This window comes from Vanacampus margaritifer, chromosome 16 (genome assembly GCF_051991255.1).
Source record: "Vanacampus margaritifer isolate UIUO_Vmar chromosome 16, RoL_Vmar_1.0, whole genome shotgun sequence".
Classification (NCBI taxonomy): domain Eukaryota; kingdom Metazoa; phylum Chordata; class Actinopteri; order Syngnathiformes; family Syngnathidae; genus Vanacampus; species Vanacampus margaritifer.
Window position 1 is genome coordinate 8,724,714 of NC_135447.1, and position 14,205 is coordinate 8,738,918.

General features: G+C 40.7%; 1 protein-coding gene across 2 annotated transcripts; it reads left to right on the forward strand.

Annotated features, from left to right (window-relative positions):
* The first annotated feature begins 790 nt into the window (after positions 1 to 790).
* gucy2d (guanylate cyclase 2D, retinal) lies at positions 791 to 14,185 on the forward strand. Of its 2 annotated transcripts, none has more exons than XM_077547162.1 (19): positions 791 to 1,184; positions 1,925 to 2,917; positions 3,559 to 3,860; positions 3,953 to 4,325; positions 4,392 to 4,473; positions 4,540 to 4,645; positions 6,144 to 6,263; positions 6,365 to 6,445; positions 6,530 to 6,706; positions 6,784 to 6,940; positions 7,027 to 7,176; positions 7,892 to 8,040; positions 8,121 to 8,284; positions 9,683 to 9,875; positions 9,961 to 10,135; positions 10,917 to 11,015; positions 12,573 to 12,667; positions 12,771 to 12,853; positions 13,020 to 14,185. In XM_077547162.1, exons 2-19 carry the CDS (start codon positions 2,071 to 2,073, stop codon positions 13,102 to 13,104), a joined length of 3,438 nt encoding a protein of 1,145 aa, XP_077403288.1. In that variant the 5' UTR covers positions 791 to 1,184; positions 1,925 to 2,070; the 3' UTR covers positions 13,105 to 14,185. The 2 variants fall into 2 exon arrangements, with proteins under 2 accessions (XP_077403288.1, XP_077403289.1); XM_077547163.1 differs by having other exon boundaries at positions 1,929 to 2,917.
* The last annotated feature ends 20 nt before the right edge of the window (positions 14,186 to 14,205 follow it).

A 14,205-nucleotide genomic window follows, 5' to 3' on the forward strand; every position in this document is an offset into this window, starting at 1 on the left:
CTGAATCTATTGGCCAGAGGCTTCATTTTAAATGCATCCATTTTGGTATTGCTGTTCGTCCATACAGAAGGAAGGTCAAAGGCCATTTGACAATTGTCGTTTACTTTAGTATACACTAGTGAGCTTTTGTTTTTGTTCTTGGCAACTATACCCCATATATATACATATAAATATATAACTAAACCTTAAAAAAAAAAAAAAAATCAAAGCATTTTCTAAAAAATAAATAAAAAAATAACAATTATTAAAAGCTAACAAACCTACTTGAAAAATGTATTAAAACTGACTGAATTAAAAAAAATAAATGTCAAAATGTAAAAAAATTCTAATGAAAAATCCCAAACTATTATAACCCCATAATCAAATCTAAAATGTGCAGAGTAGGCTAGCGGTTAGCACATCCGCAATACAGCTGAGGTTCGAATTTCTTACTGTGTGGAGTTTGTACCTTCTCCCTATACTTGCTTGGGTTTAATTGCAATAATATGATGATAGTGTTCATTGTGAGCTGGGTTAGGCTCCAGGTCACCCTTGACCCTACTGAGCACAAGAAATACAGAAAATCAAGATACAGATAATATGCTACTAAACGCAATTCAACATCCAGCAGTAGTAGACTTGATTGTATCATGTGAATCATTTTGTATATGTGGGGTTATGCTATGATGACAATTTCCCGGTCGGAGTGGGAACCCCGTCCATGGCCCGTGTATGTCCCAACTTTCCCCTCATCTCCTTGAGCCCTCCCCGCACTCACTCTCCCCACACTAGTATGGATTAAAAGATAAAGACGGCTGAGAAGTCACATCTTGAATGTCCTCCCCGCTCCTTTCCATTTTCTTTTACCTGTTATCTTGTCCTAGCAGTTTCCCCGCCTCCTTTCTTTTCTTTTTTTTTTTTAAATGTATTATTATTATTTTTAATTTGCTCTTGTTGTCATGCATCATCTGAGGTTTGGGGAGGGTCCCAGTCCCAGGCTGGGAGAGCAACAAGCGATGAGAGATTTAACAAATGGAGATATTGAGATGTGACTGTGGAACTTCAACTTGAAAGAAGATTTTTTAGGAGTTTGTTTGTTATTCTCATGAATGACTTATGACATTTGTCACCATAACTGGAAACAAGCTGGAATTTGGATGCTATGCAACATTGACATGGATCCTCTTTAAAGAGAACCAATCCAGGTAAGTTTTTAATTTTATTGAACTGTCACAACGACTGGGAATATTTCTAAATGTATCCTATAAGAATCAGGTTAAGACAAATTTGCAGTTGACCTTGGTTTGATCAAATTAAGCTTAAGTCACAACTATTTACAACAACCGTGCTGGGAAAATCGGCTGCTAATGCCCTTACTCCTAATCTCATCCCTACCTTGTCATAAAATGTCCAAAAACAAGAGGAAAAAATTCAGAAAATGACCATAAAATATCCACAAAATTGCCCAAAATGACAGAAAATTTGTAGCAAAAAAACAGAAGAAAAAAAAGTTCAAAAAGGAAGAAGAGAGGCAGAAAATGACCATATGTCCATAAAATTGTCAGAAATTTGACAGAAAAGTCTAAAAAATGCATGAAAAACGAAGTATGAAAAATGAAAAAAATCCACAAATGTACGGTAAAAGAAAATGAATCTCTATGTATTGGATGCTGCATTTTTATAATTTTTTTGTTATGGTGTAATTCTAATTAGCTCTGGGGCCCTCAGCACATTACAATAAGATAAGACTCTGTTTCGTTCATCACAATGTTCAAATGTTTTGCGACTCCAGACGAAAATTTTATTTCTTTGGCCTAAAATGGCTCTTAACAGTAAATGTTGCTGACCCCAAATCTGGTCTTCGAGAAATCCTTAAAATATGATATCTTTTTTTAACAATACATATATATTTATCTCTCCCCACATATTTTCCTCTCACCTGGAGGCAGTGATGGCTCGGAGTGTTGTGGACATCGGTCCATCTTAGGACTCAAGGACCCGCTGAGTGCCAAGGGAGAGGTTCCCGCCACCCACCGTCACACCACCAAGCCACTCTCCCCATCTTCTACGTCATAGTAACCGTGCGAAGGAATGGCAAGTCACAGAGACCCTCGCTTCCTGCACAATCTGTCCTACCACCCTCGATGGCAGCATGACTCGTTCGAACCCAGGAGAAAAAGACACACGTGGACAAACAGTGACGTAGCTGGTCGTGTCTTCCGTTCCTCGTCCACATTGTCTTCGTTATTAAAACCGCAGTTGCCATCGTCCCCGCTGCGGCGTTTTCCGAGCTGCTGGGCAAGTCGGCTCCTAATGCCGTTACTCCTAATCTCATCCCTACCATGTCAAGCCTGGGCGACCACATTCAAGGTGGCTCTGGTCGGACCCTGGACTTGTGACCCCTTTTACTCCAAAGCCCTGCCGGACACGGCGGCCCGCCTGGCCACTGCGCGCATCAACAAGGACCCCCACCTCAACAAAGGCTACTGGTACGACTACACGCTGATAAACGAGGACTGCAAGTCGTCCCGCGCCATGGCTCGTTTCGCCGAGCTGGAAGGATACGGCTCGGCCTTCCTGGGCCCGGCCAACCCGGGGTACTGCTCTTCGGCTGCTTTGTACGCTAAAGAGTGGGATGTCGGAATTCTCTCCTGGAGTTGCCTGAAACCAAAGATGGGGGAAGGAGGGATGTATCCCACTTTCCTCCGCCCACAGCCGTTGTCTTCGCGCGTCCTTTTCACAGTGCTGCGCTTCTTCCGCTGGGCCCACGTGGCGATCATCTCGGAGGAGAGCGACATCTGGGAGGCCACCGGGTACGAGCTGGCTTCGTCTCTGAGGGCTTTGGGCCTGCCCGTCAACCCTGTCGTGACCATGGAGGCGGGCAAGGACGGGCCGAGGAAGGCCTTGACAAAAGTTCGGGAAACAGATCGGGTTAGAGGTGAGCTGCGGTGCTTCACAACTAGGGGTGTCAAAATCAGTGTGTTCATTTTGAGTTCATTTAAAGTTCCTTTAATGCCACTCCATTTTTTTTAACGCAAGATTAATTGCCGCCCATTACTTGGAAAGAAGGTACGCAGCAGACGCCTCCACATGAAAATTTAGCAGTAATAAATTTAATAATAAGGGATATATTTGTGGAGACTGGACTCAAGTTGTAGTTTACAATTTTAAGAATGTGCAGAATTTCACAAGTTCTTTCATGTTAAAGATTCAATAGATCTTGATATGAAAAGAAAAATACACTGAGCTGTCTGCTTACTAATGCTCTTATGCCATCTAGTGGCAGAAAAATGACCTCAACACAAATCCATATCACACTTTTTTTTTTACCTCTTTTTAATTTAAACTAAATTTTATGAATTATTATGAAATTACTGTATCAATGACTAAAAGATGCACCCATTTTTCTATTTTTTACACTGTTATGATAACAAGAATACGAAAACTTTATTTATTTAGGACAGATAAGAAGTCATGCGATTAATTACGATAAAAAAATTTTTTATCGTGTGACACCCCTATATACAACCAAAACCTCAATCTTGATAACATGCCAACGATCCGGTTTTATCTTCACAGTGATCATTATGTGCATGCCTTCCGTCCTGATCGGCGGCCAATCCCAGTACGAACTTTTGATATCGGCTTTAGCCATGCGAATGATCGACCGCGGCTACATTTTCATCCCCTACGACACGCTGCTCTACTCACTTCCGTACGACGAGGCGTTCTACTACAAGCTGGGCAATGACACCAAACTGAGGAAAGCCTACGACGGAGTCCTCACCATCACCATCGACTCCGGAGAGCGCAATTTTTACCAGGCCTACAAAGAGGCCCAGGACGGCTACGAAATCCGCAGCAGCACCTTGGCAGAACACGTGAGAACATCCGCTCAGATCACGCATGACTTTCAGGAAGCGCTTTCCCCGCTCACGTTAGCACATAATCGGCATCCGTCTCCTTTTTCTAGGTTTCTCCGTTCTTCGGCTCCATCTACAACATGATGTATTACATAGCCATGGCAGCTGAGCAGGCCCGTGCCAACGGCGGCCGATGGGTGACGGGCGAGATCCTCGGCGCCAGCGAGGGCGGCTTCGAGTTCGAGGGCTTCAATCAGCACTTGAGGGCGGGTCGGGACGGCGAAGGCATGCAGGCCCGCTACGTGGTGCTGGACTACAGCGGGATGGGAAACTCGCTGTACTCCACTCACGTTCTGGAGGCTGCGCACACGGACGGCAGGATCGGAGGGTTGAAATATCTTGGTCGGTCGATCCATTTTGCCGGCAGTACCCCCTACACGGACTCCAGTTGTTGGTTTAGTCCGTATTTTGCCTGCAGTGGAGGTGAGTGACGCCGTCTTTCGCAAGAAACTCGCAGTCCGCCACAGTGAACCTTTTGTCGTCCTACAGGAATGGATTACACGGCCATCTTCTTTTTCCTTCTCTTTGCTATGGTGCTTGCTGGTGCCATAAACATCTTCATTCATTTCAAGTATGTAGTGGAAAACTTTTCTTTATCCAATGTTTGTATGGTTGATACAATGTATTTTTCATCCAGGAGGAGCGGCCGAGTGGGCTTCACTTTTGGAGACAGTGGCGGATCCACCAAAGTACTCCTGAGTCTGGATGACTTGGTCTTCATTAACACTCAAATCAGTCGAAGGGTCAGTTCTCGCGCGATTTTGGCGGCTTTTGGTTTGGTTTGGTTTGTTTTGTTTCTAACTAGTTGCTGAGTGACTTTTATTTTTAGGATTTGAGGATAGCTATAGCATCGCCTTAGCTTAGGATGCTACATCATCGGATTCCAGAACGTTTCTCATCCGTTGTCGTTAGTTTGTCTCATTCCGTGGGAAATGATGCGTGCCCTGTGGTTTTTGTCATTTAACTCGGTTTTGAAGTGGAAAGCCGACCTCCAAACTGTGTACTGAACAAGGGGCTTCGGTGTCTCGTTCTAAATGTTAACTCCAGAAAACAATTTTAGTAAAACAGTTTTAGCTAAGCAGATTTATCATTAAGACGGACACAGAGGTGGTAAATTCAGGTCCAGAAAGTCAAAACTTTTCCACAGATTAGCTTTAGCCGAAGATGTTTCTACTCACATGGCAGGTAACGAGCTCGTTTAGAAGCACCTTTACTATCCGGACCCGGGTTCTCCGCCTCTGGACAGACGTGAGTCTATCAACATTTGACAACTGAGGCTCTGGCGTTTTTCTGAGTTTTTGGAGCAGTGTTGCAAAATTGCCACCTAGCAAAAACTGTTTTTGACCCTGATTGCAGTTCAGCACCAGTTTGAGAAGCTTTATAGCTGTCACAAGGCTTCAACGTGCGCTAAAATTCCGCTATCTACCACCACTGATAAAAACACTGAACTCCTAGAGGAGGCATTCGCGCTAATCCAAGGAAAGTCTATCGCTATGGCTGCACTGAAACTCAACATCAACAAAAGTTCCATTTAGCAGCTGCTCCAGTGGGCGAGTAAGCTTTACCCGTATCGACTTCAGGTTGTTGAGCAAAACCTGACACTTTCTATGGATAGTGTAAAATGTGCTACACTTTGAAGCAGTGCGTCAGCCATCGAGCTTCTCAAATCGGCGCCGAACTTCTTCATGTATAGAAAAACTGCAATACATAAGCATTTGTTGAAGAAAATAATATTTTTCTTCGCGTGTTCGTTTTCTTTCGGGTAGTGAGAATGTTGGTTATCCGAATACAGGCTGGAGATCGATGAACAGTCACTTCGAAGCTTTTATTTCTACAGAATATTCCGGGCACAAGCGAGTTCCCAGACAATGGTGGCAGCCTCTCGCAAGTGCCCCGATTACAGACACTTACAACTTTCTTATACTATTTTGAAGGGCGGTACCACACTTGGCAGAAATTGCGATAACACTCACAAAGCTTTACTGAGGAAATAAGGAAAATTAAAACAGTTATGACTAAATCTAGGCAGAAGACCCTCTTCACTGTCAATTGCTGATGGCCTCAAGTCTGTCCGAATGAGAACTGAAATCGAAAACGGGAAGTGTAAAGCGACTTTTGAAACAGTATATAATTCATACCCTCCCAAATCTTCTCTAGCATTTTCTCATTGATAAAGTATTAAAATGTACCGATACTTTAGTTAAGGTAATCTGCTTATTTGTTGTGCTATGTTGAGAGCAGAAGCTGAATGATGAAAGCATCATGAGAAGTCAGCTGGATATGAAAACACCTCACCACTCCGTGTCCGGTCGCAGCTATTTGGCCTCTACACCAGACAACTCCAATGTTGCTGTATTTGAGGTGAGTTGGGGGGAAAAAAAATGTAATTTTTTTAAAAATGTTTTGCTTATTTATCTTTTTATTTATTATTATTATTTTCTGTTGTTTTCTGTATATCTCAGGGCGACTGGGTTTGGTTGAAGAAAGGCCCGCCTGGAGCTGTATCGAGCGTCAATAGCAGCACCGAGTCGGTCTTCATCAAGGTCAGTGTTTGAAGGGATGAGAAGGAAGTCCTGCACGGGAATGCTTTTTGCGTCGCGTTCCAATTGTGTGGCTAATTCTTGCAGCTCCGAGACATGAGGCATGAGAATCTCAATCTGTTCCTGGGACTATTCTACGACTGCGGCATTTTCGGAGTGGTGACGGAACACTGCTCCAGAGGCAGCTTGGAGGACCTGCTCACCAACGAGGACGTGCGGCTGGACTGGATGTTCAAGTCGTCCCTGCTGATGGATCTTATCAGGGTAGAGGAGGAATAGAAACACACACTTGTGTGTATGTGTGTGTGTGTGTAGTGGACTCACTGGTCATGTCTCAACAGGGAATGAAGTACCTGCACAATCGAGGAATCCTTCATGGGCGCCTCAAATCCAGGAATTGCGTAGTGGACGGACGCTTTGTGCTGAAGGTGACCGATTATGGCTTCAATGAACTTCTCAGTGCCCAAAGCATCACCTTAGAGGACGAAAAGCCCGAGGGTGAGTTCACGTTAGGTCTTCCATTTCCTTTTCCCTACAATATATAACTTTCATCGTTTTTGTTTTATCGCCGTCTCAACCAAAAGATCTGTTCTGGACCGCTCCTGAGCTGCTACGCAATCTTGCTCTGAGGAAAAAGGGGACGTTTCCGGGAGACGTCTACAGTTTTTCTATCATTGCACAGGAAGTGGTTTCCCGCTCTGCACCTTTTTGTATGTTGGACATGCCGCCCAAGGGTGAGTTGATACGTGATGTCAGTCATTTGCAAATTGTTTTTCTTTCTTTGCATTTTACTTTTTAAAAGGGAAGTCAACCCAACAAAAATTCTTGGCAATAATATGTTCAATGCACCCTAAATACTGTATATTGTGTTAGTGGAATATGAGCATAAGCAGCAAAATCCAGCAGTTTTTAATCAATATCAGAAGGCGGCCATCTTGCCACTTGCTGTCGAGTGAAAATGACATCACAGTTGCTCAGGTCTCAAGTAACAACCAATCACAGCTCAGCTTCAGAAAACTGGTGAGCTGTTGACAAAATGGCCGCCTCCTGAGATGGCTAAAAACGGCTAGATCTCGCTGCGTAACTCTTATTTATGTAATATTAATCAGAATGTCATGTTTAGACTAGTGAGGTCACATATAACATATTATTGTCAAGAAATATTTAAAGTTATTTCCCACTTTAAGCAAAAGTCATCATAATACAGAAACAGTATTTTCAAGTCTTCTGGAATGTAACCTACTGAGGTTCACTGCCTATTTTCAATCTTGTCATCATTATCACACATCAGTTAGAGGACTGATAAGCATTACAACTGTGGCTGAAAATGCAAAACAACATTTTGTTTTCATCACTATAACGCATTAACGATATAAAAGCAAGACATTCAATCTGCATGTGCGTCTCCATGTTATTGTTTATATCCGTGTTGTCTGTGTGTTTTGGCAGAGATTATCAGCAAGGTCAAAGAGCCCCCTCCTTTGTGTCGGCCCACCGTTTCAGTAGACGAGGCCCCCCTGGACATCATCCAGGTCATAAAGCAGGCCTGGAGCGAAGAACCAGACAAGAGGCCCACATTTCATGATATTTTCAAACAGGTGAAAATACACAAAAGCTACATCTGGCGGACATGCTAACTGTACCTGGCTGTCACTCTGTCTCCATTTTGTCTTGACAGTTTAAAAGCATCACCAAAGGCAAGAAGACCAACATCATTGACTCAATGTTGCGCATGTTGGAGCAGTACTCGTCCAACTTGGAGGATCTGATCCGGGAGAGGACGGAAGAGTTGGAGGTGGAGAGACAAAAGACGGACCAGTTGGTAGCGCAGATGTTGCCCAAGTGAGTTACGCCAACATCACACGTGAGGGAAGCTCTTTTGAATCATATTTGTAGTCTTCTTGTAAACATTTCAAAAATATTTTAAAAAGTACACGCAGCCCAACCAGTTTGGATTAGAACTAAGCAAGCAATAAAAAAAGAAAACGGGCATGTTTGGGTTTTTTGCATGGTTTCTTCCTTCCTATATCTACCTCTGCTATGGTTATCTGTTTTGTAATGTCTATTGTTTTGTCAACCTGGATGTCTTTTTAACGGGAAGTCAAGTCAGAAATGTTCTTTACAATATGTTCTAAACACACCACACTAGTCTAAACACTGTCTACTGATTAATATTGTGTTTCTGAAATAAGCAGAAAAATAAACTCACTTATATTCATTTCAGGGGGACATTTTTTCATGGCACTGTGATTTCATTTTCAATTAAAAGCAAATAGCGGCACAAAGCAAAAAGTCCACTGACATGGATACAATCAGATAGACGTTTCTGCTTAATTCATATTCCACAAACGTAATATTAATCATAATGCTATGTTTAGACTCGTGGGGACACACAGAACATATTTGAATTTAATTTAATTTAATTTAATTTAATTTAATTTAATTTAATTTAATTTAATTATTTAGTTATTTGTTTGTTTTTTACTTGACTTCCTCTTTAAATCTCAGAAGGTTGCCATTCAATTTCTACGAGAATCCACACGATGATATAATATCAAAAATACTGTGCCCAAAAAAAAAAGAAAGAAAGTTTATCACAGTCCAATTAATTTAAAGCTAATGTTACAGTGTGTATACCGGTTTACAGCCGTGAGAATTAGTGTCATATAGTATCAAAGAGGCTAAAATTGTTAGTTTATAAGTATTTCATTTGATTAGTATCCTATAAATATCAGATATGTTTAATCAGTAGTGTACACAGATTAAAAAAGAGGCATTATCTCATACACAATCAGATCCACAGTTTCTTTTTATCAAAGAAACTAAAATGTTCAAATTTGGAGAGGTGGCATGATTACACAGGTGACTAATTCTTAAAAGGGTGCGTTTCCAATGCTAAAACTGCTAGCAAGGTAGCAATGTAACCTCACTTTACTAAAACGTCAACAAAATAGCACCGCTAACAATACTAAGCTAGTATTAGCACTGTAGCCACAGTTGCTACGTTTCTTTCGTTCTTTCTCTCTCTCTTTCTTTCTTTCCTTCCTTCCTTCTTTCTTTCTTTCCAGACATTTACAGCAGTGTTTTGAAATATACAATCATTTCAAAATCAAAAAGAGGTGATAAACATACCTAGCATAAATGGTGCTAATTCTGTGGCGCTTCAGTTCATGCTACATCTGTTGGCTATCTTGAAAAAGTGAGGAAGGTGGTTGAGGATGACAATGCTGCTTCCCGCAGGTCCGTCGCTCAGGCGCTGAAGACGGGCAAGCCGGTGAAACCCGAACACTTCAGCGAGGTCACGCTCTACTTTAGCGACATCGTAGGCTTCACCACCATCTCGGCTCTCAGCGAGCCCATCGAGGTGGTCGACCTGCTGAATGACCTCTACACGCTCTTTGACGCCATCATCGGGCTTCATGACGTGTACAAGGTGAGTGCGGACGGAGCGGTCATCCCTGGAGATACATAATTGATATTTAATGTGTTTTTTTTATTTCATTTTGGGGGGTCTTTAGGTGGAAACGATTGGAGATGCGTACATGGTGGCCTCCGGAGTCCCCAATAGGAACGGCAACCGTCATGCGGCTGAGATGGCCAACATGTCTCTTGACATCCTCCACTGCATCGGCACTTTCAAGATGAGACACATGCCTGAATTAAGAGTTCGGATCCGGATTGGCTTGCACTCCGGTGAGCAACGGCCATGAAAATAAACAGGAAGTCGAATTTGGTCATCTTACAATAATGCTTCAAAACGTATTGTTATGTTGTTAACACGTGTTATATACTGTGGTATATGGATGGGAAATAAAATAGAAAAAATGTGAAGTTAATTTCTTGCAGATCGGTACGCATGAGGTAGCACAAGCTGCTAAGTAAAGGAGGTATTTTTACCTCCTTGATCCTCGTCTGGAACTTATTCCTGAAATAGTGAAGCACTATCCACTTAGGGTGCTGTCATCCAATTAACACACAACATCCACCACCAAGTCAATGCTATTCATCCAGTGATAAAGTAAAGGTTTCATTTTTTAATAAGCACATTTTGATCTGAAATTAATTGGAAATTGGTTAGATTGTGTTAGTTCTTATTATTTAAAAAAAATATTAATTTTACTTTTGTTTGTATTATTTTATTATTATTTTATTATTATTTTGTTTTTGTTTTTAAATATATGGAGTAATAATTAGGGTGCAATAAAATAAATTACTATTCGCAAAAAAACCTGTTTGACCTTCCATCTTCTGTACGAATGTACCGCAGTACCAAAATAAATACATTTAAAATGAACCCCCAAAGCTCAGGTATGATATGAATTAAATAAAAAAAAATTAAAAAGGAAATTTTTGCTCCGATGACAAACGTAAAATGTAGTTTCACTTAGTCTTCATTTTTATTTTATTCCATTAACGAAAATGGTTTTTTTTTAAAAATTGTCAATTATTTTTGTTCATTTTTGTGCGCTTTCAGGCCCAGTGGTGGCAGGAGTTGTGGGCCTCACGATGCCTCGCTACTGCCTCTTCGGAGACACGGTCAACACAGCATCTCGAATGGAGTCCACCGGGTTGCGTGAGTGTCTCATCGTCACATGCTCAATGAATTCACATAGAAGAAAAGCAAGTTTGTATTTTTTAATTTTTTTTTACCCCCTAAGACTAACATGTGGCTGAGGGCAGGTGTGTGCATGCCGCTTGAGGCTAAACAGGGCTTTAAGTGACGAGTCCTTTCTAATCTCTTAAGACTATAAACAGAATTAGAGGTCAATTCAAAGTTTTACTGTAAATAAACTGTTATGCGCTGGCGGCCCGGTTTCATGTTCCAGGAATGAAGTGCAACAGGGATTTTCAACCGAAATGGCCAGAAAGATAATCCTGTGACATTTAACATCATGTTGGAATTTGCTTTTAGTGGAACCTCTCAGATGCACCACAAGATTGTTGGTCAATCTCCAATTTGTACAGTTAGAAAAAAATGTTCATCGAGAAAATGATGGAATTTGAATCGCTCCTTTTCAGTGTTAAAGCGTCATAAAGCCTATTTGCAAATTCACCTGTATTTTGGTGCTCTTTTTGTAATGGTGCCACAAGATGGGGCCAAAACCCTGAAAGTATGCATTGGTGTTAAGGAATTATGTGGAAAGAATGCATCCACCAACATTACACATGACGTTTTAAGATTCAGAATTCAAATTGTAATTTTTTGAGTTACTGTACTCCAGTTACTAATTTTCCATGCATCCACTTACTCTATGGCACATGTCCTCATTATCGTCACAGGTGAGCTGACTTTGATTGAGAAGCGTGGTCGAACCAGAGCGAAGGATGCCGATACCAGCCACTGATACTGAAAGCACAAAAAAAATCTGTAAAAAAATCTCACATTGAATAAGTCTTTTGTTTGGTGAATCATGTGCGTCAGAAAGACAAGATGGTCTTTGTTCAGAATGATATGTCATTGTTTTAATTGAAATTTTAGGTATCACAAGTACTAGTGGTATCGGTACTTGGTATCAGTGAGTACTCAAGCATGAATACTCGTACTGGTATCGGTCTGAAGAAAGTAGTATTAAACACATCCCTATAGTATTATTATTAAATAGCTCCGGATGCATGGCTCCTTATATTAGATTATTTTTATTTATACAATTTATATATATATTTTTAATAAAATTTTTGAATTATATTTTTTATATCTGTTTTTATTTGAACTTTTATTTATTTATTTACTTATTTAGTAATTTAAGAAATATATATATTTTGGCACTTTTGGTTCTCCATAGTGTTCAGCTGAATCGGGCGAAAAGTAATGTTTTTTGACAAAAATGTTGAAAAACATTTGCTGGTGTTTGTTGGACAGCGGCCAAAACACTCCTGATTAAAATTAAACTACAAATAAACTAACCACCAGAGGGTGCTAGAACTGCATGAATAGAATACAACCTCACCTTAACAGATGTACAGAACTGCTTTAAATATGGTGACATGACGACGACGATATTGTGGCAATTTTTAATATCTGCTGCCTCCGAGTAGATAAAAACACAGATCTCGCATATCAAACGTAAATAGATTTCAGTTTTGCACCTACATGAATATTAACTGCATTTTGTGTGTGTGTGTTGTGTAGCTTACAGAATACACGTGAACCAGACCACAGTAGACATCCTTAACAGCTTGAAGCTGGGATACAAAATTGAAGTCAGGGGTATGACGGAATTGAAGGTAAACTGGATAAAACTCGCTGAATGCTTGCAAAAACAAACAACCCCCCAAAAAATACATGGCTTGCACGTTACGTTGTGATTATTATTTTTTTGTTCAATAGGGTAAAGGTATTGAGAACACCTTCTGGTTGGTGGGAAGGGAAGATTTCAAGAAACCCCTGCCAATTCCACCAGACCTTCAAGGGTAAGCATTAAGCAACATTGCAGCATCATAGAGTGCTTTAAATGCAAACGTGCAATTCCAGTGAGCCCGTTAAGATGACAATTTTGATATGTCGGTTATCAAATGCGACAGTGTGACATTAGTTGGCGATCCGATACATTTTTTCACGCTCCGTTTCCTCTCACAGGGGAAGAAATCACGGCATCGGTTTAGATGAGATCCCTCCCGACAGAAGACAAAAGTTTCTGGATCGACAGAAGAAGATGGGCTAGACTGGTGCTTAACGCTTTGTTTGTTTTGAAACAATCCACACCCGTTGAGATTGTGAAAAGCAGCGTGTGCACCATTATCAAATAGACTTGACATAATATTACAATATGTCCTGTTAAGGTCTAAAATGTGTGCTGCTAGAGGAAGGGACTGATGTAAACCATTTTTGCTGGTGTGTAACCTTCATTTGTAGTCATGCTGCACAAACTCATCACATATCTGGTCTCAGGTATAGTGAACGTTCCTCACACTAGATGCGAAGACTTTAGATCATTTCATGAATATTCAGCCAGCAATCTGCTACATTATTGAAACAGGACTGAATGATGTGCAAAAGGACTGAATGTCATCAGAATCACACAAAAAAAGTCAATTTGTCTTCAGTCACAACCCTCCCGAGAAATACACACACAAAAATTAACAATGATCAACAGAGGGAGGCAGAACGGGAAGCCTGGCAGTATGCTAGTTAGCGCCCCGAATTTCTTAGATGGAAAAAAGGAGACATGAGGAAAGCAAGTCACCTAAAGTGATCATGTCTGCTGTTTTAGGCCCCCAAAAATACAAGATATATTTTTTACAGTGATGTGACAATCTCCTCACCATAATGGATTTCTAAGTCAGGCCACACAGCACTTTTCAGAAAAAAAAGACTAAATGATGAAGATGACCCCGGGACCAAAATACCAACCAGAAAACAATAATCACATTTAATCACAACATATATTTTGATTATGTGTGCATTGATTTTTAACATTATATTAAGTTCGACCCTTGCAGAATAAAATAACCGAGTTTGAAATGCACATCATTTCAATTTGTATATATTGTAAATGTACATGGCTGCATTTTGGTTGGTCCACAAACAAAAAAGGATAATAATAAAAAAGCAACATTCCAGATGTGGATTAACAAAGCGATGAAATATGTATTTTCTTGAATGGCAATAGTAAGACCTTCTTTTATAGACTTTGAATCATTTTTGCCAAATACGGTAGATACACTTGTCACAACCCAAATCAAGTGGAGTGTGCTGATCAAGGGGAAATTCATTGTGTTTACGTAAATAAATTATGGCTTCCTTGAAAACGGTTGTGGACTTT

Bases quoted from the DNA above. Each gene is read 5' to 3' on its own strand.
- gucy2d (XM_077547162.1), top strand. From the start codon at position 2,071: ATGGCAAGTCACAGAGACCCTCGCTTCCTGCACAATCTGTCCTACCAC. The intron at 6,264-6,364 runs GTGAGTTGGGGG...TGTATATCTCAG, and splicing joins CCAATGTTGCTGTATTTGAG to GGCGACTGGGTTTGGTTGAA. The intron at 7,177-7,891 runs GTGAGTTGATAC...GTGTTTTGGCAG, and splicing joins GTTGGACATGCCGCCCAAGG to AGATTATCAGCAAGGTCAAA.